This window comes from Mustela putorius, unplaced genomic scaffold (assembly GCF_011764305.1).
Source record: "Mustela putorius furo isolate JIRA1106 unplaced genomic scaffold, ASM1176430v1.1 tig00003853_pilon_pilon_pilon, whole genome shotgun sequence".
NCBI lineage: Eukaryota > Metazoa > Chordata > Mammalia > Carnivora > Mustelidae > Mustela > Mustela putorius.
In genome coordinates, this window is record NW_025422005.1 from 21,171,883 (window position 1) to 21,199,139 (window position 27,257).

The 27,257-nt window shown below is 46.8% G+C and overlaps 1 protein-coding gene across 1 annotated transcript; it reads right to left on the minus strand.

The window, feature by feature from the left end:
- Positions 1-9,339: 9,339 nt before the first annotated feature.
- On the minus strand, positions 9,340-10,096 carry LOC123387390 (eukaryotic translation initiation factor 1-like). The gene is made up of 2 exons (XM_045064939.1): positions 9,743-10,096; positions 9,340-9,525 (listed from the first exon to the last, which is right to left on the minus strand). Exons 1-2 carry the CDS (start codon positions 10,067-10,069, stop codon positions 9,511-9,513), a joined length of 342 nt encoding a protein of 113 aa, XP_044920874.1. The 5' UTR covers positions 10,070-10,096; the 3' UTR covers positions 9,340-9,510.
- Positions 10,097-27,257: the final 17,161 nt, after the last annotated feature.

Below are 27,257 nucleotides of genomic sequence, written 5' to 3' on the forward strand. Positions count from 1 at the left end.
CTTTTCTCTGCCTGAGGCATAGTACAATATACCTAGATACGCCTCTCTTTGCCAAGCTCATTTTGAAATACTTTCCCCTGCAAATTGGGAGTCCTTTGCTTCATCAGTTTGAAGATGCTCAAGTTCTGAATTAGAAATGTGACATTCACCGTTCTTAGTATTAGTGGAATTTCTGTGATTTGTAGAGAATTCCCATGAGCTTAGTTTTCCAGTATTTCACCTTCAAAAGGGAAAACGTACTGAGATAAGCCAATTCAAAAGCATTTTTTCCAAGACCGTTCCACGTGTATTCAAGTTGGATAGGAGATTATTCAAGATGCTTTTTTTTTGCTCTTTGAAATGTTAGTTTAAGCCAGCGCTTCCCAGTTTTTCTTTTCACATCACAGAAAATACTGGTATGGCTTTGGGGGCAGATTGAAAGGAATTTGGAGCCCCTAACAAGGCTGCTCACCTAGCTCTTCTGAGTGTCGGGGTCAACGATGTTGGAGTTCTGTGTTATTTTTTAAAGATTTTATTTATTTGATAGAGAAAGGAGGGAGAAAACAAGCGGGGGTGGGGTTGACAGGCAGAGGGAGATGGAAAGACAGGCTCCCCACTGAGCAAAGAGTCTGAGGTTGGTGGGGTGAGGGTGGCTCCATCTCAGGACCCTGGGATCATGACCTGAACCTAAGGCAGTGGCTTAACTGACTTGAGCCATCCAGGCACCCCACGATTTTTGTGTTAAAAATATACACACACAGGCATTTTTTGTAGTATAAAAAATTAGATTATGTTCTAAGAGTTTGGTTCAAAATTTGGTTTGGTGAAGATCTCCTAATGCAGCTAAAACTAGTTTCATTTGCCATTGACTGCTTTGCCAGTAGTTGACTTGATTATTTGCCCTCCATACTTCTGTTGTTTCTGAATGTAAGACTTTGGATAGCCATGTTTGTGTACTTTTTTCCTTTGTTGAGGGGAAACTGAACACTAACCACATATCATCAATGTCAACTCAAAGCATTCTAAAACCTTAAGATGAACAAAATGTATAAATCTTAAATTCACTCCATTTAATTTTAATCACAGTTGATTGGTTATTTTCCCCTAACATGTTTCTTCCTTTGCTTTTCCTTTTACTTTTCATGTTCCATTTTTTAAAAACTTATGTTGGAATACTTACTTTGCTTTCCTCAAATGTCAACATTTTATATAACCATAGTCTGATTATCAAAAGCACTAAATATTGGGGCGCCTGGGTGGCTCAGTGGGTTAAAGCCTCTGCCTTCAGCTCAGGTCATGATCTTGGGTTCTGGGATCGAGCCCCACATCGGGCTCTGCTCAGCAGGGAGCTTGCTTCCTCCTCCCTCTGCCTGCCTCTCCTGACTACTTGCGATCTCTCTCTCTCTGTCAAATAAATAAATAAATAAAATCTTTATTTAAAAAACCCCATTAAATATTGATACGGTACCATTAATCTATGGATCGTGCCAGTTCCAGGAATATCCTTTTTTCTCTGGTTCTGCCTGCAGTCCTGGATCCCATATTGCATTTAGTTGTCTTGTCTTTAGGCCTCTAGCCTGTGAGTTCTTCAGTCTTCATTTTTTATGATTAACACTTTGGGAGAGTATTGGCCAAGTATTTTATAGAATGCCCCTTGAATTTTATTTACCTCCTATTTTCTCACTATTAGATTGAGATTATTTTTCGGTAAGAATACCACAAGAGTCCAGGGCCCTTCTCAGTGCATTGTATAAGGATACATGATGTCCATATGTCTTAAGTACTGGTGATGTGGACTTTGGTCACGTGGTGTTAAGGTAGTGTCTGCCAGATTTCTCCATTGTATAGTTACTTTGCTGATTTTCCCTTTGTAAATAATAAGTAACTCGTGGAGGGGTATACTTTCACACTATCAATCTTTGGTTCATTAATTTTGACATCTGGATTGTTACTGCCTAAGACAAATATTACTGTGACATTTGCCAAATGTTTATTTGCTAGGTCTATTCCATATTTTTGCTAATTAGAATCCTGTAAGGAGGAGTTGTGACTTCTCCCCCATTTTTTAACATTTGTGTCAGTGTGGACTCCGGATATTTAATTCCATGGGTCAGTGCTATAATTTTTTAATTTTTTTGTTGCTCAAATTGTCCCAGCTTTGGCAATTGGGCGCTCCTTTAAGTTGGCTCTTGTGTTTTTTTGACATCTCCTCAATGTTTTTTTGGAGCCCTTCCTTAATTTCTGGTACAATATACCTAAATAGATGTTCCCACCTTGTCTTGTATTTTCTCTGCCCCAGCCCCATTTTTCCAAGGAATAAAGGTTCCTTTTATTGGAGAATATTTAGAAACCATCCCTTGATTTTTTTAAAAGCAATTCTTTGTTTTTAAATATTTTATTTCTTTACTTGAAAGAGAGTAAGCACAAGCAGGGGAATCAGTGGGCAGAGGGAGAGTGAGAACCTTACTCCCCATTGAGCAGAGAGCCTGAGGTGGGGCTTGATACCAGGACCCTGCGATCATGACCTAAACTGAAGGCAGATGCTTGACTGAGCCATCGAGGTGCCCCTAAAAGCAATTCTTTAAATTGCACAAGATTATTAAAGTTAAGTTTTTCTTACTGATGTAGGTGAAGAATGATTTAGTCTAACACCTAACCATTCATTTCTTCTCTTGTCGCAAAGCACTATACATGAATCTTCTGGAGTTATGGAGAGGCCCAGTGAATGGGTTGGTTTGTGCCTTTCCATAATTTCTTCTTTTTTAGTCTTACAGAGATCCAAAATGTTAGAAGATTTGGTTTTCACCCCAGCTAAACTACTTTTGGGGTTCAAAGGTTTTTCTACCTGCAAGAAGATAAATGGTTATGAACTGAAGTTTTTGGTTTTTCATTAGAGTTAATATGGCACTTGGATATTGTTGATTCTTTTGACTTTTATTTGAAAAATGATTTACAGGCAGTCCTGATTTACGGTGGTTGGGCTTAAAATTTTTCAACTTTATGCTGGTGCAGAAGTGATACGCATTCAGTAGAAACTGAACTTTGAATTTTGATCTTTTCCCAGGCTAGCAATGCCTGAAGACACTTTCTCATAATGCTTGGGTAGGGCTCTGGCGACAGCCCCATCACCTGATCAGAAGGGTAAACAACAGACACACTTACAACCATTTAGTGCCCACACAACCATTTCGTTTTTCACTTTCAGTAAGGCATTCAGTGGGTATCCATCACAAAATAATAGGCTTTATGTTGGATGATTTTGTCCAATCGTAGGCTAATGTAAGTGTTCTGAGCACATTTAAGATAGGCAAGGCAAGATGGTGGTGGTTGGTAGGTTTTGTGTACACACACACACACACACACACGTACACATTTTTAAGTTATCTCCACACCCAAGGTGGGGCTTAAACTCAATCCCAAGAGTTGCATGCTACACAGCCTGAGCCAGCCAGATGCCCCAGGTTATGTGTATTAAATGCGTTTCCAACTTAAGGATATTTTAAACTTAACGATGTATTTATCAGGACCCAACTCCATCTGACCTTTTTTTTTTTTTTTAAGTTTTATTTATTTGAGAGAGCACGAGCAGGAAGGAGGGGAAGAAGCTGACTCCCTTCTGAGGGGGGAGCCTGGTGGGCTCCATCCCAAGATTCTGGAATCATGACCTGAGCCAAAGGCAGACACTCAACTGACTGAGCCACCCAGGCATCCCATGGACCCAAGCCCATCTTTTTTTTTTTTTTTTAAAGATTTTATTTATTTATTTGTCAGAGAGAGCGAGAGCGAGCACAGGCAGACAGAGTGGAAGGCAGAGTCAGAGGGAGAAGCAGGCTCCCTGCGGAGCAAGGAGCCCGATGTGAGACTCTATCCCAGGACGATGGGATCATGACCTGAGCCGAAGGCAGCTGCTTAACCAACTGAGCCACCCAGGCGTTCCCCCAAACCCATCTTAAATCGAAGATATCTATTTGAAATGTGGTTTGTATCATGAGTGTAGGACCCTTGAGTAATAGTGTTGGTAGGATTTTTTTAACAACTTGATTGTTTATCCCTCCCCTCCTCTGGTCCCCGCTCTGGAAGTAATGCCACATACAACAATGTGCCTTATTATTATTTTTTTTAAGATTTTATTAATTTATTTGATAGACTGAGATCACAAGTAGGCAGAGAGGCAGGCATAGAGAGGGGAGGAAGCAGGCTCCCCGCTGAGCAGAGAGCCCGATGTGGGGCTCGATCCCAGAACTCTGAGATCATGACCTGAGCCAAAGGCAGAGGCTTTAACCCACTGAGCCACCCAGGCACCCCAACACTGTGCCTTATTCTTACCTCTGAGAAGTCTTTCTTTAGAACTGTAATATTTAAAACTGCTGGGCTTTTTCATGTGGATGCCAGACTGTGGTTGTGGGGTAGGATATCCACAGCAAGATTAAGTGGATTGGGGAAGGTCTCACAAACCTGCATGGCTCTGCTCCTAGGTGTCCCGGACTGGCTCTGCTGCTGGGCCTGGCTCTGCTGGGGGCACTGAGGACCAGACTTCATGGCCCTCGGGAGGCCAACCTAGGCCCTGATAGCCTGATTCCGGTGACCTGGCTTGCTTTAGCCCCCTGCAGCTGCTCTGCGTAACCTCGTTTTTGTACGCTCTTCCCCTTGCCCTGATGGAAGAGCTATTTTACTGCCAGACACTGGGTTTAAGATGGTGTCTGTCCCCCTGAGCTAAATCCCTTTCTTTCACAGATGAGCTAGGTAGCCTGAAGGACAGGGAAATGGTATTTCGTGCTACCCTGCTAACAGCACAAAGATGACCTTAGTGTCACGTGGTTTATTGTTTCCTTTTACCTTTTAAAATAATGCTGAAATGTATGGCTGGCTAGCTGAAGGTTGGAAAGCTGTTACTCTGGACCCACCTGCTGGCCGTAAGAGCTGTTCCCCTGATCAAAAAAGGAAAAAAGCTAAAAATTGCTCTCCCCCCAAAATTTGCCCTTTAAGGGACGCTCCTTGAAGAAACTATCAATTTTGCTGCTTTGTCCAGTTTTTTCCTGAGTGTACTCTGTTTTTTCCATCTATTCAGCCTGTTTTTTGTGAACCCCTCTGGGATGCTATTGTTGGGCATTGGGAAGGGGAAATGAGTAAGAGTCTTGTCCTCACAGGATCCAGTTTAAGGATTACGCTGTAGTATTGTTTGGAGTTGTGGGAGATACAGGATTCTCCAAGAAGAGAAGAGCGGCATCTACCCAGAAGATTGCCCTTTCTGTATTGGATTTTCCTGCTTTCCTTTTTCTTACTTGGTGGAAACCACAGGAGCCCCTTTCCTCTTCATCTTGCTTTACAGTGGCAGCTCTCACTCCTAGCTAGGCAGTCTGCTCCAACATTAGTGCTCTGGGATATTTGGCAAGTCAGCGAATTGCTCTGCACACATTTCCTCATTGGAAAGAGGAAGTTGTTGATACATGATTTTTGCAGGGATTTAAATTCATTTTAACTAGTAGTGCTTTTCTTTTCTTTTTTAAAGATTTTATTTATTTATTTGACAGAGAGAGATCACAGGTAGGCAGAGAGGCAGGCAGAGAGTGAGAGAGAGGGAAGCAGGCTCCCCGCTGAGCAGAGAGCCCGATACGGGACTCGATTCCAGGACCCTGAGATCATGACCTGAGCCGAAGGCAGCGGCTTAACCCACTGAGCCACCCAGGTGCCCCAACTAGTAGTGCTTTTCTGATGGAATGAAACAAACCAAAAGAAAAAAAAAAAAAAACAAAATAAACCAGATAGTTACATATATAGCATAAAAAGGTGTATATGTTGGTGTAGTAGTTTGCTGTTTACCCTTCTAAACTTATAAAAAAAATTTGCTTTATGACACGTAAAGACTCAATATGTATGTAGAATGTGTATATCCTTAAATATATATAATCCCTGTGATTTTAAATTATTTTACAAAAATGGAATAATATCAAATCATCTGCAGTGTCCTACTTTAACCCCTGCCCATCATTTCCATGGATTTTCTATTTTGGTCTGCTAAAGAAGGACACAGGTCTTCTATGCCAATCCAATTTGAATGGCTTCTAGCATCCTGGAATGAGCAGCACCCCAAGGGCCTACATCTCTGTCATCAAAAGCAACTTAGCGGGCGCCTGGGTGGCTCTGTGAGTTAAAGCCTCTGCCTTCAGCCCAGGTCATGACCCAGGGTCCACTCTCTGCTTAGTGGGGGGCCTGTTCCTTCCTTCCTTCTCTGCCTGCCTCTCTGCCTACTTGTGATCTCTCTCTGTCAGATAAATAAATAAAATCTTAAAAACTAAAACAAACAAACAAAAAAACCAACTTGGCAGTTCTAAACTTGTTCTTCTGGAATCCAGACTTTTCCAGATTTCTTCTCCCCTAAAGCCTTCCAACCTGAAGAGTTAGGCATTCCATTTTTAGATGACGGCGTTCTAAATCGAAGGAAGTATGGGGCATGATCTGGTCAGGTAGGTGAAGAGGAGCCGCCCAGGGCTGGATAAGGGGGATAGTGTGGAGAGGGCTGGCACTTGCGGGGACAGCAGAAAATGAAAATCTCCTGCCTTCAGTGGGACTCCAGTTCTGGTGGAGAGACAAATTTGCCATGTATTGATGAGTGCTCCAGAGAACAGAACACAAGATAAGCGTCTGAGGCTGGAAGAGCACCCAGCGGAAGTCCAGAGAAGTGAGGAGGAAAAACAGGTTGGATAAGATTTTGAGAAGAAAGCAACCACTTTGGATGAAAGTGTATCCACTTTTCATTTTACCTCACCTTGCCTCATGTCTCTCCTATCCATGCTTGGCCACAATCCCCCTCCACCTTGTCACCATCAACTCCCTGCCCCTTTCTCTCATTTCATCCATTTTAACTGACAAACCACAATCCGGGTTACATACAACTCTTGACTACCTACCTGCTCCTGTGCCATTTAGAGTGGTTGGGGACAAACATGCAACTAGGGTCCTATTTTAAATTCACGATCATCAGTCTCAGGAGGGGAATCACCAACGTTTTCCCCGCTATTCACTTTCCCACTCGTGAGATTAATCATCTCATACTTTCTTCTCCCTTTCCTGAAACCTCCAGCACCTCAGATCCCACATTTACTCTCAGTTAAGACTTTACTTCCCAGGGTGCCTGGGTGACTCCGTCGTTAAACGTCTGCCTTCAGCTTGGGTCATAATCCCAGGGTCCTTGGATAGAGCCCCACATCGGGCTCCTTGCTCAGAAGCAGGCTTTCTCCCTCTCCCACTCTCCCTGCTTGTGTTCCCTCTTTCACTGTCTCGGTCTCTGTCAAATAAATAAAATCTTAAAAAAAAAAAAAAAAAGACTCCCTACTTGACTGAGGAAGTTGAAGCAATCAGAATGAAAACATCACAGACTCCCTTCACTATATCTACTCACACATTGTAGATCAGTGTTTCCTGAAGCCTGGTCTGTGGGCCAGCATCATCGGCACCATTGGGAGCTTGTCAGATTGGGCCCCACCTCAGACCTACTGAATCACAAGTTCAGGGGGTGGGGCCCAGTATGCTATGCTTTAATCCGTGCTCCCAGTGATTCTGATGAACCTTCTAGTTCATACATGCTTCTGCCCTAGAAAATCCCTTCAGCCCTGGGCCAGCACTTCCATCTCTCACCAACCCAACAACATGGCTCCATCAATCTCCCCTCTTCCATATGCCAACCTCACTTCTTTCTATTAGATCATTCCTGTCAGAATACAAACATGCTGTTGTTTCTCCTCTTTCTTCCATCAGTTACCACCCATTTCTCTATTCTTTGCAGCAAAACCTCAAAGAGGAAGCTGTTACCCACTGGCTCCATTTCTTCTTCCATTCTCTCTAATCCCCTCCAGTCAGGCTTTCATCCTCTTCATCCCAGTGAACTGGTCTCATCAAGGTCCTGAATGACCTCACATTGTTAATTTTCAGTCCTCATGACCTATAAACAGCATGTGGCATTGTTTCCTCCTTGACACACTTTCTTCACTTGGATTCTAGCACAGCGGATCTCCTTTGATTTTCCTCCTGTTTCCTTGGTGTTCCGACTTAGTCTCCTTGACTGGTTCCTTTTCTGCTTTTTGTCCTTTCCATACCAGAGTGACCCAGAGCTCAGTGCCTGACTCTCTGCACTCACTAGATTTCACCCAGTCCTGTGGCCCTGAACACCATGCATCAGTTCAAACGTGTCTCCTGAACTCTGGTATATTCGACTGCCAGCTCAGCCTCTCCAACTGGGATGTCTCACCAGCAGTTCAAACCCAATACTTCCAAACCCAAAGCCCTTCCTTCCTCATCTGTCCTATCTCCTTTAGTAACAAATTCATCTCTTCTGTTTCTCAGACCAAATCCTGGGAGTAATGTTTGACTCCCTTTCTCACATCCTGTATCATGTTTGTCAGCAAGTCTTATTGGTTGACCACTTCTTGTCACATCTACGGGCCAAGTCTCTATCCTCTCCCGCCTTGATTGCCACCATCTTGAAGCGGGTCTCACTTCCACTTTTGCTTCCCACAGACTGTCCTCCACATGGCAGCACAGAGCTCCTGTGAACATGCACGTCAGATCATCTCACTTCTCAGCTTACATCCTCCCATGGCTCCCATCTCAGAGTAAACGCCAGAGCCTTCTGTGGCTCACAAAGCCTATGCCATCTGACCTCCACTCCCACATTCATCTCACCGTTCTCTGGGCTTGCATCTGTACTCTTCTCTGTTCCACTCACCTTGGCCTCCCCAAGACCCTTAAAACATGCCAGGTTCCTGTCAGAGGGACTTCACCCAGCTGTGTCTTCCACCTGGAACACCTTTCCTCATACATCTGCAAGGCCCACTCACTCCTTCACCTCCTTCAGGTTTCTCAGCAGGTTGTCTTATTGGCGAGGTCTCTCCTGACTACCCTGTTTCCATTCGCTGTCCCTGTCCCCACACTGCCTGTCTCCCTTGCTCTAGGCTTGCAGTAGGCAGCAGTGGCCCTGAAATGATACTCACGCCAGATCTGTCTCTGGCCATTCTGGGGTGGAGAGTCAAGAAAGCTAATAGAGAGAGAGAAAGAGAGAGAGAGAGAGATAAAGAAAGAAAGAAAGAAAGGAAGAAAGAAGAAGAGAAGGAAGGAAAAAAAGGCAAGCTAATAAAAAATTGTCAAGCAGTTTTTGTTTTTGTTTTTAAAGATTTTATTTATTTATTTGATAGAGATCACAAATAGGCAGAGAGGCAGGGGTGGGGGGGAAGCAGGCTCCCCGCTGAGCAGAGAGCCTGATGTGGGGCTTGATCCCAGGATCCTGAGATCATGACCTGAGCGGAAGGCAGAGGCTCAACCCACTGAACCACCCAGGCGCCCCTCATCAAGCAGTTTTTTTTTTATGCTCTTTTCAGTTTATTGCATGAAGGAGTTACACTATTCCAAGTTAAAAGCAGACCCCAAATGGTTACATTATACAAGCTGTGAGGTTTTTAAACTTGTGACACGGGACAGAAGGGAAATTCTACTCATTGCAAGGAAATCCTCACTTAAGCTTCAGTGAGCCAAAAGCACTTAAAACCCATGAACCTGGGGTGCCTGGGTGGCTCAGTGGGTTAAAGCCTCTGCCTTTGGCTCAGGTCATGATCCCAGGGTCCTGGGATCGAGCCCCACATCCGGCTCTCTGCTCCGCAGCGAAGCCTGCTTCCCTTCCTCTCTCTCTCTGCCTGCTTCTCTGCCTACTTGTGACCTCTGTCTGTCAAATAAATAATAAAATCTTAACAAAAAAACAAAAAACCCCATGAACCTTCAGCTGGTCGTCCTTAACCAGTCCAATCTCCACCAGGAACTGGCATATGTTCTTGCGCTGGTCACCCTGTAGCTGAATTACTTCTCCATATTCTGGATGCTCAATTACAGTACCATTGCAGGCAAATTTCTTCTTAAACGCCTTCACTAGTTTCTTTTTATCGTAATCATCAGCGATCCCTTGGACAGTAGTATGGGTCTTCCTGCCGTTTCTCTGTTGAATTCTTATATGGATATAATCCTCAGTGCCAGCAGGAAGCAGATCATCACCCTTACTTGCATCAGCAAAGGGGTCGAAAGAGTGGAGGTTCTGGATAGTGGACATACGATACGATTCCTTTTCCTCGGTGGAAACGGAGAAGGTGAGCGGCGGGCGGGGGACGGAGCGAGGCTGCTGAGTCCTCGGCAGCGGCTCAGTGACTGGGGCCTCATCAAGCAGTTTTAAAAACCAAATGTGCCACTAATTTCTGGTTAACAGAAATTTAAAGATAAAATTTCTATCCTTAAATTTTAAAAGTATCCCCTAAAATATCCCTAAATTTCTATCCAACTCCTGCTTTCCTAGAGTGATAGGAGCACTGACCTGGGAGCCAGAAACCTTGGAGTCTCAGCCTGGACCTGTCACTAAGGAGCTCTGTGACCTGTGGCCAGCCAGGCATTAGGCTTGGTCAGCTTGGAAAAGGAGGGAGTGGGGCACAGTGACTTAGGAGGTCCACCCACCCATGTCCAATCCCCTGAACTCTATGCCAAGATCAGGCCAGCGCTCTCAGTGTCTCTCATGCCCTCCCCTCTCTCCAGGCAGTTGCTCTCCGCCACTCACTCTTGCCCTCGAATCCCTCCCTTTCACATAGCTGCCTAAGTGAAGTGTTTTCACAAATATAAATGCCCATTTCTTTCTTGGGCCCTCCACTGGTTTCCTGTTGCACTTGGAATCCCTCCCCCACCCCATGCTCCTTACCCTGGTCCCCTCCTCCCTGGTTCTGTGCTTCCTCTAGCTCAGCTGGTTGTGGCCACAGTGGTTTCCAGCCACTCCACTAACTGAGCTCACTGCTGCCTTGACAAGCCTCTGTTTTGTGTGCACGTTCCTCCACCTCCCTCACGGTCCCCTGGTGGATTCCTTCTTATATTTAACACTCAGCATCAATGTCCTTTCCTAAGTGCGAACTTCCTTTCCTGACTATCTTCTCTAAAGCCAGATCTCCCTTGTTACTTTAAAATTCAGCTCACTACATAGTTTCTGTTTGCAACTTAACATTTATCACAATGTAATGTTATTTTCAGTCATGCAATACTCACAGTGGGATCCCATACCACGGAAAAAGAGATGGAAATCTGTGTACTGATATAGAATGATGTCTTAAGATAAATTGTTAAGTGAAAAAAAACCCAAGGCACAGTACAGAATGTGTCGAAACCCGCCATGTGTATAATACAGGTGGGGAGAGAATATATTTGCTTGTACATACATTTGTGATCTCTGGATGGTTGCAGAAGGAGCTGATAACATTGCTTGCCTCTGTGGAGGGGACTAGGTGGCTAGAGGAGGAGTGGGAGGCTTTTCTTGTGCATCTTTTTGTATTTTGAGTCACACTAAGGACTACCTATTAAAACTGAGTGTTTTTTTTTTTTAAATTGAGTATTTAAAAGTTGTGCACTCGCTCTGTTTCCTATCTCCTTGAGGAGAATAAAAACATCATGAGAGTGTATACCATGATCTTTCGTGTTCCTTCTCATGTTCTCAGCACTTAAAACCATGTCTGGCACTTACGAGTACTCAGTAAGTATTTACAGGTGAATGAATGAAAGGATGAAGGCCTCTCCCAGCTTTAACATTGTGGTTCCAATTTTAGGGCCTTAAGAATATAAGACATGGATTCCAGGACCCAGCCATTCAGAGGCACTGAGAGAGACACTGGTTTGTTCTGTGGTATGGTGTACTGTTTTTCTTCGTTGTGATCAATAAGCTTTAAAAAAAAAATTTTGTGACTGGGAGTGTGTGGAGCGTGGGATGTGGAGGACCTGCCTGGCACAGATGTGCTCCTAAGTGAGAACCCAGGTAGCCAAGAGGGCAACATGATGCTTAGATCATGCCCAGTCTTGGCCTCTGGGGCTGGCAGCCTTAGGAACAGGCACAACAGACGCCTTCCTTCTTCCTCAAAACATTCAGGATCACAGCTCCTAGCACACTCCAGTTATGAGCCTATTTTCTGCACTAGATTCTAAACTCCCTGAGCTCAGGAACTGACTTTGTCTTGCTCACCAGTATAGTCAGAGCCCAGCATAGAATGAACAAAAGAAAGAATGAATGAATGAAAGAATAAAAGTTGAATGAGAAGACTCCGCGAACAAGGAGAGAAAGCCTGGATCAGGAGCTGTCCTACCTCCTGTAGACAGCAGGTGGCACTAAGGGAACGTTTTTGAGTTGGTTCAGCCTGAGACTTCCTTTTCTTTCTTTCTTTCTTCCTTTCTTTCCCTTTTCTTTTTAAAAAATAGTTTATTTGTCAGAGAGAGAGAATGAGAGAGAGAGAACACAAGCAGGGGGAGCGGCAGGCAGAGGGAAAAGCAGGCTCTCCGTGGAGCAAGGAGCCCCATGCAGGAATCTAGATCCTGGGATCATGACCCCAGCGAAGGCAGGTGCTTAATGGGGTGAGCCACTCAGGCGTCCCTCTTTTTATTTATTTATTTAAAGATTTAAAAGAAATTAAAAAAATTATTTTAGAAAGAGAGAGAGAGAGAGAGAGAGAGCATGAGCAGGGAGGGCAGTGGGAGAAGGAGAGATCCCAAGCAGGCTCCACCCTCAGACCCCGAGATCACCACCCCAGCCGAAAACCAACAACTGGGCTGAGCCACTCAGGTCCTCCCTCCTGAGCCTTCCAGTGTGGAACACACAGCCCTCTTTTGACCTAGAGCGGCGGTAGCTGATTTTTGACAAATTTACTAAGTGCTCCAGTCGGTACCAGAGAGTGTAAGAAGAGGCACAGTCGGAACAGGGAGAGAGAAGCTCCACACAGAAACCAACACTATGTAGGGAAGCCAAGGGCTATTCTGACCCTTAGGAGTCCTGAGAAGGAGGTTTTAAATAAATTTGTTTGAGTCATCTGGGGAAAGTTCACAGAGGAAGGGACATCTGAACTGGGCCTTGAACGTGAAGAGTATTGGGGCGCCTGGGTGGCTCAGTCTGTTAAGTGCCTGCCTTCCCCTCGGGACATGGTAACCGGGTCCCGGGATCGAGCCCTGCAACGGGCTGGGCTCTGTGTCCATCGGGGAGCCTGTTTCTCCCTCTCCCGCTGCTGCTCCCTCTGCTTGTGCGCTTACACGCTCTCTCTCTGTCAAAAAAAGAAATAAAATCTTAAAAAAGGAAAGAAAGTGAGGAGGATTTATGCAGTTGAAGGACATTCTAAGTGGAGGGAATAGACTCAAGAGAGACTGGGAGAATGGCGAATTGACAAGGATGGCTGGGTTTTCCCCATTTGCTGGGCAATAAAGGGTAAAGAAAAACCACTGCTCTGAGAGTTTACTTTTTTTTTTTTTTTTTTAAGTAATCTCTATGCCCAAGGTAGGGCTTGAACTCTTGGCCCCAAAATCAAGAGTCACATGCTCTACTGACTGAGCCAGCCAGGAGTCCCAAGAGTTCACATTTTTAAACAACAAAAGACTTAAGAGATTAACTAATGCAATGCATACAGTAGGAGCTCAAGAAATAGTCAGTGGACTGAGGTCTCTGGGTCAGGTATATAGAAGAGGCTCAATAAACACGTTGAATGAATGAATCATGGAAATCTGGGTGGTTTCTTTGCTAAATCACGTGTCCTTAAGCTGATGCTTTAAGAGCTTTTTTTTTTTTTTTTTAAAGATTTTATTTATTTATTTGACAGAGAGAGATCATAAGCAGATGGAGAAGCAGGCAGAGAGGGAGATAGAGGGAAGCAGGCTCCCTGCTGAGCAGAGAGCCCGATGCAGGAACCCGATCCCAGGACCCCGAGAACATGACCTGAGCCGAAGGCAGCAGCTTAATCCACTGAGCCACCCAGGCGCCCCTGATGCTTTAAGAGCTTATTTTCCAAGACTCTTTCTCTCTGTGTCCCAAACTCTTCACAGGCAACTTCCTTTCTGCCAAAGAGAAGAAATCCTGACCCCAATGGGAAAGGTTTGCAATAACCTATGAGCTCCCTGGCACCCACAGCCTTATAGAGGATTCCCCAGTCCTGTCCCTAGAACATCGTCTCTTTCCTTCGGACTTGATAAGAGTAATCGTCAATTATATTTTTACCGCAGATGCTATCTCTCACTTCTGTATTGCTAAATCAGCAGGACACATTCCCATCCTCGTTTTACATAATTCGGAGGATGGCTACTTTCTCCAGACACTCTCCTTCCTACCTGTGTGACCTGTGCTGTCCAGGTTGCTACCTGCCTCTCTCCTCTTCTTGGTTTCATCTGCCAGCTTCTCGGGCTCCTGTCTGTAGCCAGTGAAGGTTGAGTTCTGGGTCTCAGCCTTCTCTGCTTTATCCTCTGCCTGGATGAGCTCATTCTCCCAGAGGTTTCAATTACCATCTAGATGTCAACAGTCCTCAGAGCTCTCTCCAGAGCCCTCTCTTGGAGCATCAGCCCACACATCCCAACAGCCAACTTGACTTTTTCACTTGGTTGTTTCTTAGGCATCTGAATCCCGACTTGCATAAAACCCCCTCATCTTCCCCACCTGCTCCCCCTCCAGGGTCCTTGTCATGACGCACGCCATGCAGCCCGTGTCTGCATCCAGAAGGCTGTGTGAGTCATCCTTGACTCCAGTCCCGAGCCTCCCACCCCCTCAATATCTCTTGAGACCTTCCACTGCTCTCCATCCCCACCAGCCATTATCTTGGGTTGTCCCTTCTGGGGGCCATTCTCTCCTCAGTCACCAAGGTGACTTTTTATAAATGCAAATGAGATCATGTTAGGTATCAAAATTCTTTGAATACCCTCCCATTTCACTTATATAAAATCCAAATCTTTTAACCATGACCTTCAAGACCCTGTATGATCTGCTGATGCCCACCTTTCAGATTCCATCTCATGCTGCTCTTTTCTTCACGCTACTTCAACCAGTTTGAATTTCACTTAAGCATACATTCATTCAGTCATTCATTCATTAATTCAGGTAACCAGGTATTTATACTTTTATTTAAGTATTCATTCATTCAATCATTCATTTAGACAACCAATATTTGTGCCAGATGTGGTCCTAGGTACTTGGGTGTGAACAAGGTGAATGGCTTTGTCCTCACGGAGCATCCGTGTTTTCTCTTCCTGCTTCAGGCTCTCTTCACATGTGGCTTCTCCAACATACACACTTTACTCCCCTTAACCTTCTAGCTCTCATACTTCAGGCCAAAATTAAGGGTCATTTTCTCTCCGTAGCTTTCCTGGACTTCTCCGGCTCTGTCAGCAACCCCTGTTGTAGATTCCCGTGATCCTGAACTTGTCCTTCATTACTCGTGTCTGTTTTCCCTGCAGCAGCAGAGGCTCCAAGAGACGGAGAACCAGTCCCGCCGCCTTCACCGGTGCCTGGCACTATGCTGGGCTCCTATCACGAGCTCAGTACATTTGCTTGAATGAGAGCACATGTCCTTTTCATTTGGATCTGCCTTTTCAAAATATTTGAGGATGGCAAATGTTGCCACAAACACAGCCCCTCTACTCAGCCTTATACATCCAGTCCGCCATGTTCCAAATGCTGTGCTTTGAAGAAGACCATTGATCCCAACATCTCCCTGGGTCAGGAAAGCAAACATCCAGCCCACACAGAGATTTGCCACTAAATCCCTTTCACTCAGTCAGCTTGTCCCACAGAAAGGTAGCTCATGGATGTCCAAGAACACAGGCTTCACCTTGAGAGAGATTCTCATCTCCAGCTTTGGCCACTTGCTAATGATATGAGCAGGTCATTCAACGTTTCTGACCCTCGGCCTTCCTCCCTGTGAAGATGGGGATAATAATTCGGGCATTGCTGGGCTGATGGGAGAGGACCATTCTTGTTAGCTCTTCTCCCAACCACAAGGCAGCGCAGGTTCATGGTTAGCCATCTGGCTACTGGGTCAGAGACATCAGGGTCTGGGTCTTTGCTCAGTCACTTCATAGTAAGCTGGCCATGGGGGAAGTAACGTAACATCTGAGCTTCAGTTTTCTATTTAAAAAAAATTTTTTTTAAGATTTTATTTATTTATTTGACACAGAGAGATCACAAGTAGGCAGAGAGGCAGGCAGAGAGAGAGAGGAGGAAGCAGGCTCCCTGCTGAGCAGAGAGCCCGATGCGGGACTCGATCCCAGGACCCTGAGATCACGACCCGAGCCGAAGGCAGAGGCTTAACCCACTGAGCCACCCAGGCGCCCATGAGCTTCAGTTTTCTAATGTAGAAAATGGGGAACAGAGTCACACCTGTTATCTAGGGTTGTGGTGGACACTTATAGGAATTCAGTGTGTTTAGAGGATTTGGGCCAGAGGCACATGGTAAATACCCAATGCATGTGCATAGAGTCATGGCAAAAATGTGAGAGGGACAGAGAAATGGGGTCCATGGTTTTGATCTTCACCGGGGAATTAATTTGGGAACAATTTATCATCTGATTTGTTGAGGCTCCTGAAGGAGATGCCATCGGGACATGGATCTCACTCCCAAGTCTAGTGGAAGAGAGAAAAGATGTCTATGAGTAAGGAGGGTTTCATGTGTCAAGGATACATTTTACTAAAAAAAAAAAAAAAAAAGCCAGAAGACTCAAAAACTTATTGAATGAAAGAAGCTAGAAGTAAAGGAGTATATATTACATGATTCCATTTTTTTTAAAAGATTTAATTAATTTATTTGACAGAGAGAGAGATCACAAGTAGGCAGAGAGGCAAGCAGAGAGAGAGTGGGAAGCAGGCTCCCTGCTGAACAGAAAGCCCAATGTGGGGCTCCATTCTAGGACCCTGAGGACCTAGGATCATTACCTGAGCTGAAGGCAGAGGCTTAACCCTCTGAGCCACCCAGGCGCCCCCATGATTCCACTTTTATGAAGCTCTAGAACTGGCAAAACAATCTATGGTGATGGAGGTCAAAAGAGGAGTTCCTACTAGGATACTGTCTGGAAAGGAAGCATGAGGGAACTTTCTAGAAATGTTCTGTGTCTACATCAGGGTAGCAGAACCCTGGGCATAAGCAAAGTATGTAAAAATTCAACCAAAGGTGCACTTAAGATTTGTGCACTTTACAATATATAAATGATACTTGAAAAAATTGTGCCAGAGGAGTTTAGAAAAGGGACTGATTTCTCCCAGCTTAAGTGGACCGTGAAGGCTGCGTGGCCTAGAGAAGGAACTGCAGGGGGGGAAGTGGCCCCTCTCTCTCTCTCAGTGGCTCAGTCACAGAGGATCTAAACAAAGCACTTCAACTTACCTTAATGGAGTCAGGAATCATCAGTAAGTGGTTTTGGATATTTTTTGCTATCTGTTTACAATGCAAAAAAAAAAAAAGGTAAAAGTTTAGGATTATATAATTGCAAAAGGCATATTCAGGGAGGTAATTATCAAGTGTAACATGAGTGTTCTATTTTTGGGTTTCATTGCTAGCTCTTCTGGCCCTTCATTCCCTTTGGCTAATGTGATTGCGAGTTATTTTTCTGGTTCTCTTCTGTCGGAGGCAGCTGGATGATGGGAGGCCACGGATGGGGAATGCAGAGTGGGACGATCCATCACGGTTCTGCCGGGCTTTCCTCTTCACAGAGCACCTGGGTACACAGCCTCTCACTGGATAGCAATCCAGGAAGCAGGCAGGGGTATCAGTCATGATTATTGATGGCAAGCAACAGAAACTAACCCTGAATGGCTTAAGCAGAGAAGGAATGTACTGGGAGGTAATCAAACAGCTCAGAGAATCAGAAGAAAAACTGGAAAACGAAGGTGAAGAAACAGGCAGGAATCAGGCTTACTCGTGAACCCCTGGGTTTTAGGGAGCTTTGGGGTTAGCTGCTTGTCTGTTACAGTTACATGTGGGAATGTTCAAGACAGATTTTCCAGAAAGCAGGAACACGGACAGAGATGACTGAAGGTTATTTGATCAGCAGAGAAAGGAGGGTCTGGGGGGGGAAATCACTGCAAGTCAAAGACAGGGAGGTAGGAAAGGTTGGTGGGAGTGGGCTTGTGAGAAGGAGCGGGGGGAGGGGGGAGGCTGGGAGGGCAGGTGGAGGGGTGCTGGAGAGCTCTGTGTGACTGGGGGATGGGTTTGTACGTAGACTAGTGGGCAGAAGGACCCACTGGTCTAAGTAGGTTTGCAAGCAAGCGGATGAGATTTTCTATTTGTCCTTCGGGAAGAATAACCTGGTACCCGCAAGGGGACCGTGTGAAGCAGGAAGCCCGGAGCCTGGCAGCAGACGCAGTGAGCCCCAGTGTTCAAGGCTCCTGAGAGACTGCGGAGGAGGACCAAGAGAGGGCTTTGGGCCTGGGTCGCTGGCAAGCAGGAGGAAAGCAGTTTCCAGAGCGTTCTGGGGCCAGGGTGGATCGCAGAGAGCTGGGGACTCGGGGTTGGGGGGGGTGTCCACGGCATGGCGTTTCAGGTGGTTGAGGACCAGGGACTCCAGTCCAAGCTCTCTACCTCCTGCCCTGGCCTGTCACCGCCCTCAGCTGCTTCTGGGCTCCCCATCCCCTTCCTCAGCTACCCCCTGCCTCAGAGCTGAGCTTGGTCCCCGGAACTCTCTCCTCCCTTCCGTGCCCCCAGCAGGACATAGCACCTTAGCCTCTGAGAAGACCTCACATGGGAAGGGGGATGCCGGGGAAGGGGCAGGGCCCGCCAGGGACACGGCTGGGAAGGGGCAGAGCCAATAGCAAAAGTCTGCCTCATCTGCCTGACCCGGGGGCTCTCCTCTCCCACCCTTTCTCTTGCCAGAATCCATTTCTGACTGAGCCCTTTCATCGGTTTGCTTGGTAGCCACGGGGTTTGCATGAGCCCAGTTTGTATCGCATCGGGACTTAAAAGTCTTCATTTGGGGTTGCCTTCCAATGAGACCTTGGCATCTCTCCGAGAACCGAGTCCAGGGCTCTGCACGAGGCTGCCTCATGTAGGTCAGGAGTCCAGGGCTTTCTACCTGGCTCTGCCTCTCGACCTGCGGAGAGGGCCGAGCACAGTCCCAGCCCCAGAGGCAGTGCTGGCAGGAAACCACGGAAATAGAGAGGAAGGACCCAGGGCACTGAGCTGGCTTTTTTGCTCCTTGGAAGCTTCTAGGGAATCCCTTCACCTCTGAGGAGAATTCAAGCAGTGCCCCCCGGGCTCTCCAGGCCTGGCTTGAACAGGGGCTTCTCAGGACCAAGCCTGTGGGCCTGGAAACGTGTTATGTTCTCTCTTCAGTTGTGATGCAAGACCTGTGAATGGACCAAACTTGAACTTGGATTATAAATCCCCCAGGACATACCCGTCCTCCCACTCCAACTCGGGCTGAGATGCGCAAGTGTCCTTGTTTCCCTCATTTGCTCCTTCACTGAGGGGATTGTCCTCTGAGGGTCCCGGTTCACTGGAAGGTTCCGGTTCTTTCTCCTTACCCTATACTGCCAGGACCTGGACCTACCACCTCTTTGCCATCTCCTGACTCATCCCCCCACCCCGGGAATCTTCCCTTGCTATTTTCTTTTTTTAAGTAAGCTCTATTGCCCAATGTAGGGCTCGAACTCACGACCCTGAGATCAAGAGTCCCATGCTCTACCGCCTGAGCCAGCCAGGCGCCCCCCTGCTCCCCCTACACCCTCTGCTTTTCTTCACCCTCACACAAGATGAATCTTAGTAAAACGAGGCTCTGATCATGCTCAAGAACCTTCAGTGGCTCCCCATGGATAAAAATGTAGCATTTCAGGCCTTGACAGCAGGACTTCAACCCAACTTTGCAGTCTCCTTCCTGACTACTCTTAACAGGGAGGCCACTGGGCAGGCAGGCAGTGACTCAGGGGACCCCAGGGGGAAGCACAAATCACCTGCTGGGCACTTGGGGCACCTTGCCTGGCAAAATGTTAACCCCTCCCCACCCTGTCACTCATGTTTTCTCAGACTTCATTTATACATTTTATTCATAACATTGCAGTGAAGAAAAAGAAATGCTACTTTATTTATTGATTTATTTTTAAGCCGGTTCCATGCCCAACATGGAACCCAACTCAGAAATGAAACCCACAACCCTGAGACCGAGACCACAGCAGAAATCAAGAGTCGGCTGCCCAACTGACCCAGTCACCCAGGTGCCCTTAAAAAAAAAAAAAAAAAAAGCTATTTTAAAAAGCTGCTTAGAGAGTCACCTGGTGTGGCTCAGTTGGTTAAGCATCTGCCTTCACCTCAGGTCATGATCCCAGGCTCCTGGGATTGAGCCCCATAGTGGGCTCCCTGCTCAGCTGGGAGGCTGCTTCTCCCTTTGCCTGCTGCTCTCCCCTGCTTGTGCTCTTTCTTCAAAAAAAAAAAAAAAAAAAAATCTTGGGGGAAAAAAAAAGCTGCCCGGAATGGTAAATTTTGTTATGTATATTCAACTAACAAAAAAAAAAAAAAAAAAAAAAAAAAAAAAAAGAGCTGCTTGGCAGCATTTTCTAGACTAAGCCAGACTTCATCCTGGTAGAAGACTGCCTTTTTTGGGACAACATACCTACTTGGCCTTTCAGTTATGCAAAGCAGGTTTTGCAATGAATGTGGAGGGAGAAGCTGAGACCAAAGAGACTGCTGAGCTCTGTGCACCCTGAGATTGGGGGCTGGGGAGAGGTGGTTAGGTTGTTGCTTCTATTTGGTCATTAATGCTATTCTACTTCCTTGGAGGATCTAGGAAATGGGTTTGGACACAGAGAAGATAGGGCAGGGACAGAGGACTTTGATCAGAGCTGGGAGGGCCCCATTAACATGGCAGGGAGTTGGGTGGGGTGGGTGGGTGCTGGGGAGGAACTTTAGGATGTCCTTTCTTTTTTTTTTTTTTTTAGTAAGCTCTATGCCTAACATGGGGCTTGAACTCATGAACCCAACATCAAGGGTTGCATGCTCAGGTTCCTGGGTGGCTCACTCGGTTAAGTGACTTTGGCTCAGGTGATGATCTTTGTGTCCTGGGATCAAGCCCTGGCAGGCTCTGTACTCAGCGGGGAGTCTGCTTCTCTCCTTCTCCCATGGCCCCTCCCCCTGCTCCCTGCTCATTCTCTCTCTCAAATAAATAAATAAAATCTTAAAAAAAAAAAAAGAGAGTTGTATGCTCCACTGAATGAGCCAGCGAGGGGTTCCCCCCAAATTTGCCCTTTGTAACGAAATTTTACTTGGACCATCATTTGAGGAAGAGGCTGGTCCTGTGGCAGAAGGTAAGGAGGAATCTTAGGTAACCTGGGCTGTGGGAAAAAGGAGACTGTCACCAGGTTTGGGGTGGAGTCCCCAGGGGGAGAGGTGCAAAGGATGAGGCCCATGGCTCTCCCTGACATCAGGACCTAGGAGCAGCAATGTTCTGGGGGCCTTCAGGAAGGTGCTGGAGGCTTTCTCTGGAGCCCAGGCCTGGCTACAGAACTGAAAAATAATGGAAACGAACTCCCACCTTGTTTACTTGCCTGGCCTTGGGGGCTAGGGGAGGCAGCTTGGCCTGGCAGACTAAAGGCTAGGAGTTAGCTCTCTGGAGAGAAGAGCAGGTTTGTTGGGTTCCTCTCGCTCTCCCTGTGGAAAGAGAGGAGAGAGAGGAGCAATTTGCAAGTCTCCCTCAGAGCTCTTTCCACTTTCACAGGAGCCTGAAGAGTGGGATGAGTCATGTTTCCAAATGTAGTGGAGAAGGAGCCCCAGCCTCCCTCCAGGTCCTGACCCGCTGTGTCTCGTCCGCTTGGGCGGGACTGGCAGCAGGAGGAGTTCTATTAATTTGTAGACAAATGAAGATAGCTTTCGGAATTTTCTGCTAATCGTAAAAGCTTTAGGAAGTTGCGCGTACATAACAAAACCGCGTCATTCCATTCCCCAGAGATAGATCCTGTGAGCATCTGGGGCCAAGCTTCCCACGCTTTGTTTTCCTATGCTTTCGTGACCCAGAAGTCAGCCAGGCTCTTAAGATTGAGATAAGATGGGCTTGAACTCTTTTTTCTGTACCCAGTAGAAATTCCACTCCTTCCTCAAAACTGGGCTTCTTCAGGGGCATAAATGGGCACAGTCACTTCTGGCTCCTGTCTGCTAACTGCTGAATTCTTAGTCTCTGCAGCCTTTTGAGCTGTTCTGGTGCCCAAATCCTGGGGCAACCCGGCCACTGAGACCAGGATCTTAGCACTTTTCTTCCATTTCCAGAAAAATCCCTATTCACAAGAAGCCATGTGTGTATTACAAACATTCTTAATGTCTGAGGGACCAAGAGCGAGGTTACGTCGCAGGAATACAAACCACCTAAAATTGAGGTTGAGGTTGAGGGGCGCCTAAGTGGCTCAGTCGGTTAAACATCTGCCTTCAGCTCAGGTCATGATCCCCAGGTCCTGGGATTGAGCCCTGAGTCAGGCTCCCTGCTCAGCGTGGAGCCTGCTTCTCCCCTTCTCTCTGTCACTCCCCTACTTGTGCTCTCTCAAATATATATATATATATATATATATATATATATATATATATATAGTTATTTATTCATTTGCCAGAGAGAGGGAGCACAAGCAGAGGGAGCAGGAGGCCAAGGGAGATGCAGGCTCCCCACCAAGCAAGAAGCCCGATGCAGGACTCCATCCCGGGACCCTGGGATCACGACCTGAGCCAAAGGCAGATGCTTAACTGACTGAGCCACCCAGGCATCCCAATAAATATAATACTTAAAAAATAAATAAATAAAAGTGAGACTGACCTGGGGTGCCTGGCTTGCTCAGTCATTGGAGCATGTGACTCTTGATCTCAGGGTTGTGAGTTCAAGCCCCACATTGGGTGTAGAGATTACTTAAATAAAACTTCACATAAAAAAAGAAAATAAAATAGAGGTTGACCTGCTGTTGGGAAATGTCCTCAGGTCCTCTGCCAGGGCCTGTGCCACCACCCTCCTTTCTCTGTGTGCCTCTTTGCAGCTCCCACATGGGGTTGCTGGTGTACGTCTCTTCTAGGCTGGGCCGAGAGCAGGTGCACTTGGGTGCACAGGACTTCCCCCCTCGAGAGCTTTATTGAAGTGTTATCCTAAGGAAAGACAATTCTTTCTCTAAGGAGCCTGCTGCCATCTGCTAAGGCGACAATTCCTTCTCTCCTGCTAGACGTGTCTTTTTTTTTTTTTTTTTTAAACAAAAATGAGCTCATTCTAAACATTCTCTATGACAACAGAGCTGATCTTCTTTTCTCTTTTTTACAAAAGAGGGTCTGAAAAGAAACCTTGGCTCTTGCCTAAAAGCTGCTCTGCCCAGATCTTTACCCAGCTAGGTCTTTTGGCCAGACGGATCTGTGCCCTGGGGTTCCACAGACTCTCTAAATGGCCTGTTTAATGTTGTATTTGTTTCTTACCTATTGTTTACTCTTCTCACTAGAATGTAAATTTAGTGAGGTCACTGACTGGTTTTGCTTTTTTCACTGCTCCATCTTCAGAATTAATCACTTTGTAGACTGTATTATTCAGGGTTCTTCAAAGAAACAGAGTCATTGGGATGTGTATATAGAAAGGACTCGTTTAAAGGAGTTGACTCATGTGATTATGGAGGTTGGCAGTCCATACTCTGTAGGGTGGGCTGGAAGGCTAGACGCTCAGATGGGGTTCAAGTGTGAAGGTTGTCAAGCTGGAGAATCACCTCTTGCTCATGGGAGGTCAAGTCTTTTGTTCTATGTGGGCCTTTAACTGACAGGACAAGGCCCACTCAGATATTGAAGGGTAATCTCTTTTACCCAAATTCCAACAATTTAAATATTAATTCATCCCTCGGGCGCCTGGGTGGCCTCAGTTGGTTAAGTGTCTGGCTTGGGCTCAGGTCATGATCCCAGGGTCCTGGGATCCAGTTCTACATCCAGTTCCCTGCTCGGCGGGGAGTCTGCTTCTCCCTCTGCCCTTCCTCCCTGCTTGTGATCCCTCTCTTTCACTCCCCCTTCCTCTCTCTCAAATAACTAAATAAAATCTTTTAAAAATATGTCAGTTGACCCAAAAGACCCTCATAGAAATGTCTGGAATTATGTTTGACCAAATATTTTTGCAGTGTGGCCCAGCCAAGTTGACTGGGCCAAATTAACCAGCATAACAGGCACTTGATAACTATTTGTTGAATTAGTGGTTGAGTAAATGAGTGAACTTAAGTAAGGTGAGAGTCCTGTCCCGGTCACACAGCTGGCAAAAAGAAGGAACACATGTTCTGAACTCGAGGCAGGCTACTGTTCTCACCATCCCTTCACAAGGCTTCTCTGAACAGTGACCAGAGCCAGCCTTGTGTGGTTCTTGGGGCTGTTGTCAGAGCACAGAAGACTTTCTTCTGCAAGCTCTTGACATTCCACAAAGATCTATGCTCATGTCTGGCATTATTACAAAACACCTCTGTCTAGAATAGGACTTAAAGGACGCCTGGGTGGCTCAGTGGGTTAAAGCCTCTGCCTTTGGCTCAGGTCATGATCCCGGGGTCCTGGGATCGAGCCCCGCATCGGGCTGTCCGCTCCGCGGAGAGCCTGCTTCCTCCTCTCTCTGTTTCTACCGGCTTCTCTGCCTACTTGTGATCTCTGTCTGATAAATAGATAAAATCTTTAAAAAAAAAAAAAAGAATAGGACTTAAAAAAATTTATTTATTTATTTATTTGACAGACAGAGATCACAAGTAGGCAGAAAGCCAGGCAGAGGGTGGGGGGGGGGAGCAGGCTCCCCACTGAGCAGAGAGCCGGACATGGGGCTTGATCCCAGGGGTCCCGAGACCATGACCCAAGCCGAAGCAGTCGTTTAACTGACTGAGCCACCCAGGCACCCCTATGATAGGCCTTTTGATAGAAATGCTCACATGTGTTATCTGAAGCAATTAAAAAATTATTATTTTACAAAAAAGAAAGCCTCACCTAAAAGCTCCTGCAGGTGTGGATAAGCAAAGAGCCAGGCTCTTTGATGTGGAGATCTGGTCCCAAACCACTAACCTACCCAGCAAATTGTTGCCCACTTCCCTTTGCGCTCTCTGCCTTCCAGCCAGGTTAAGCAACTTCCTGGTACCTGTGCAGACCCTGAATTAATTCCCTGTTTCACCTGGTGCTGTTACCACCCCTAGCATGAACTGGCCTTTACATTTTATCCATTTATTTATTCATTCAATAAATATTTCTTAAGCCCCTAAAGGGGGCAGGTGTTATCTTTGCACTGGGCACACAGTGATGAGCAAAAGGGGTAAGGTGGCTGCCCTTCCTAGAGCTCACATTCTAGTATTGGGAAAACAGACACAATTCAAGCCAGTAAATGAACAAGATGATTCCAGGTGGTGATTAGCCCTGGGAAGAAAGCCAGGAAGTAATAACAGGCTGCAACAAGCTGATGTGGGAGATAGTGCTGGGGTGGGGGAGAGATGTCTTGTAGAGGGAAGCTCGGGGCTGGTGTTTGAGGAGAGACCCCAGCCACCTGGGGACTGGGGGAAGAACGTTATAGGTAGAAGCAAGTGCTAAGGCATAGGGTTGCGCAAGCTTAACGGGTTAGAAGAACATAGGAAAAAACCCAACCAAACAAATGTGTATTTCATACTTTGTCAGGCATGTGCTAGGTTCTGTGCATATAAGGATAATGAGCTCAGGTCATGGGGCATGGTCCTTTCTCTTAAGAGTTTGTTATTTTGGTGCGGACATAGATGTTATAGCTGACACCTTTTGGGGGGGATGTGCCTGGACCATGAGTCAGTGACCCCACTCACTCCTGTTCCCAACCAGGGCTGCAGGGCACCTAGCTGCCATGTTTCCCAGTGAGCCCATCCAGCGGCGGCCATGGCTGATTGGACCAGGGGGATCACCTGACTTCAACAGGTTCAATCAGGTTCCCTCTTCCCAGGACCCCGGAAGGGGGCTTCAGGCATCACCTCACCCCCAACCCTCCCGGCTTGTGACTGGCACTAGAACATTTATTAACTCAATAAAATTGCCTCTCGCTGCTGTTGTGAGGGTGTGGTGACCGGCCGTGCCGAGTTCCCTAGAAGTTTCTGGGGTGAAACTAGGAGAGTGGCGGGCCAGCCGGGATAGTTGGTCATCCCGTCTGCTAGGTGCCAGGCCGAGGGTTGAACCTGAGAATTTAGGAGCTGCGGGCTGGTTGGACCCGTCCGCGTGGCTGGAGCAGCGGAGGAAGCCAAAGTGCTGAGAGAGGAGAATGGTGGAGAAACACCGTTGAGTCCTGGCTTCTATTCTTGGTCCGGGGGTCTTCCCAGAGGCAGTCTATATCCCTCACCATGAATTCTCAGCCCTGTTCCCTTCAGATGAAGATCCTTTGTTGGCTTCAGTGAGCTGCGGGGGGCTTCTGAGGTCTCAGCTCCCAGCTACTTTATCGACCCTCTCTCGTACCTCTCACTGCCGCCTCCCTTCCTTACATGTCACCTTCTAGACTGTAAAAATCCGCGTGTGAATCATCTTTGCTCTTCTCCCCAAACAGAGTGTCTACCTTGTCTTTTGTATAGGAGGTGCTCGGTTCAATTATTACATGCAAATAAGGGGTTCTACACAGCCCGGGGAGTGTGAATAGTTTCTCCGAGTGATAATAATCTCTCGCACTTGTGTGGTGCTGCAATCTATAAAGCATGTTCAGGTTAATTAGTTGATGGGCATCCAACTCTTCCAAATTGAATATTAGGGGCGCTTGGGTGGCTCAGTCGGTTAAGCGACTGCCTTCGGCTTGGGTCGTGATCCCAGAGTCCTGAGATCGAGCCCCACGTCGGGCTCCTTGCTCAGTGCGGGGCCGGGGTGGGGGGACGCGCTTCTCCTTCTCCCTCTGTGCTCCCACCCCATGCTCTCTCTCAAATAAATAAAATCTTGGGACGCCTGGGTGGCTCAGTTGGTTGGACAACTGCCTTCGGCTCAGGTCATGATCCCGGGAGTCCTGGGATCGAGTCCCGCATCGGGCTCCCAGCTGCATGGGGAGTCTGCTTCTCCCTCTGACCTTCCCCTCGCTCATGCTCTCTCTCACTGTCTCTCTCTCTCAAATAAATAAATAAACTCTTTAAAAAAATAAAAAAAATAAAATCTTAAAAATTTGGGGCGGGTATTAGTAATAACAATAGCAGCTGCTCTTTATTTTGAGTATATTCTGTGGGCTAAGGGACAAAACAGTACCTTGAGGCTCAGAGAGAGGAAGTGATTGGCTCAGGATCCCTGAGTTTCTGTGTCACATATCCCACGACAGAGCCTTGTGTTCAGGCTGCAGACCCATATTCCCTCTGCCCAGCCAGGAGGATCTCAGGCTGCTCAGCCCCTCCCCCTGGGGCTCTGCCCTGACCCCCTGGGGTGCTGTGGGCTGCAGGTCACTCAGTTTGCCAGTCTGGCCAACCTAGGCCAATTGGGCTCTCAAGAGCCTCTGTGGTTGCCATGGCACCTTCCCCAGGCTCCTCTCAGTGTAAACCTGGGGGCGAGCTGTTTTGAAGC

What these genes read in the sequence shown, in the direction of transcription:
- LOC123387390 (XM_045064939.1), bottom strand. Translation starts at nt 10,069, where the DNA reads ATGTCCACTATCCAGAACCTCCACTCTTTCGACCCCTTTGCTGATGCA.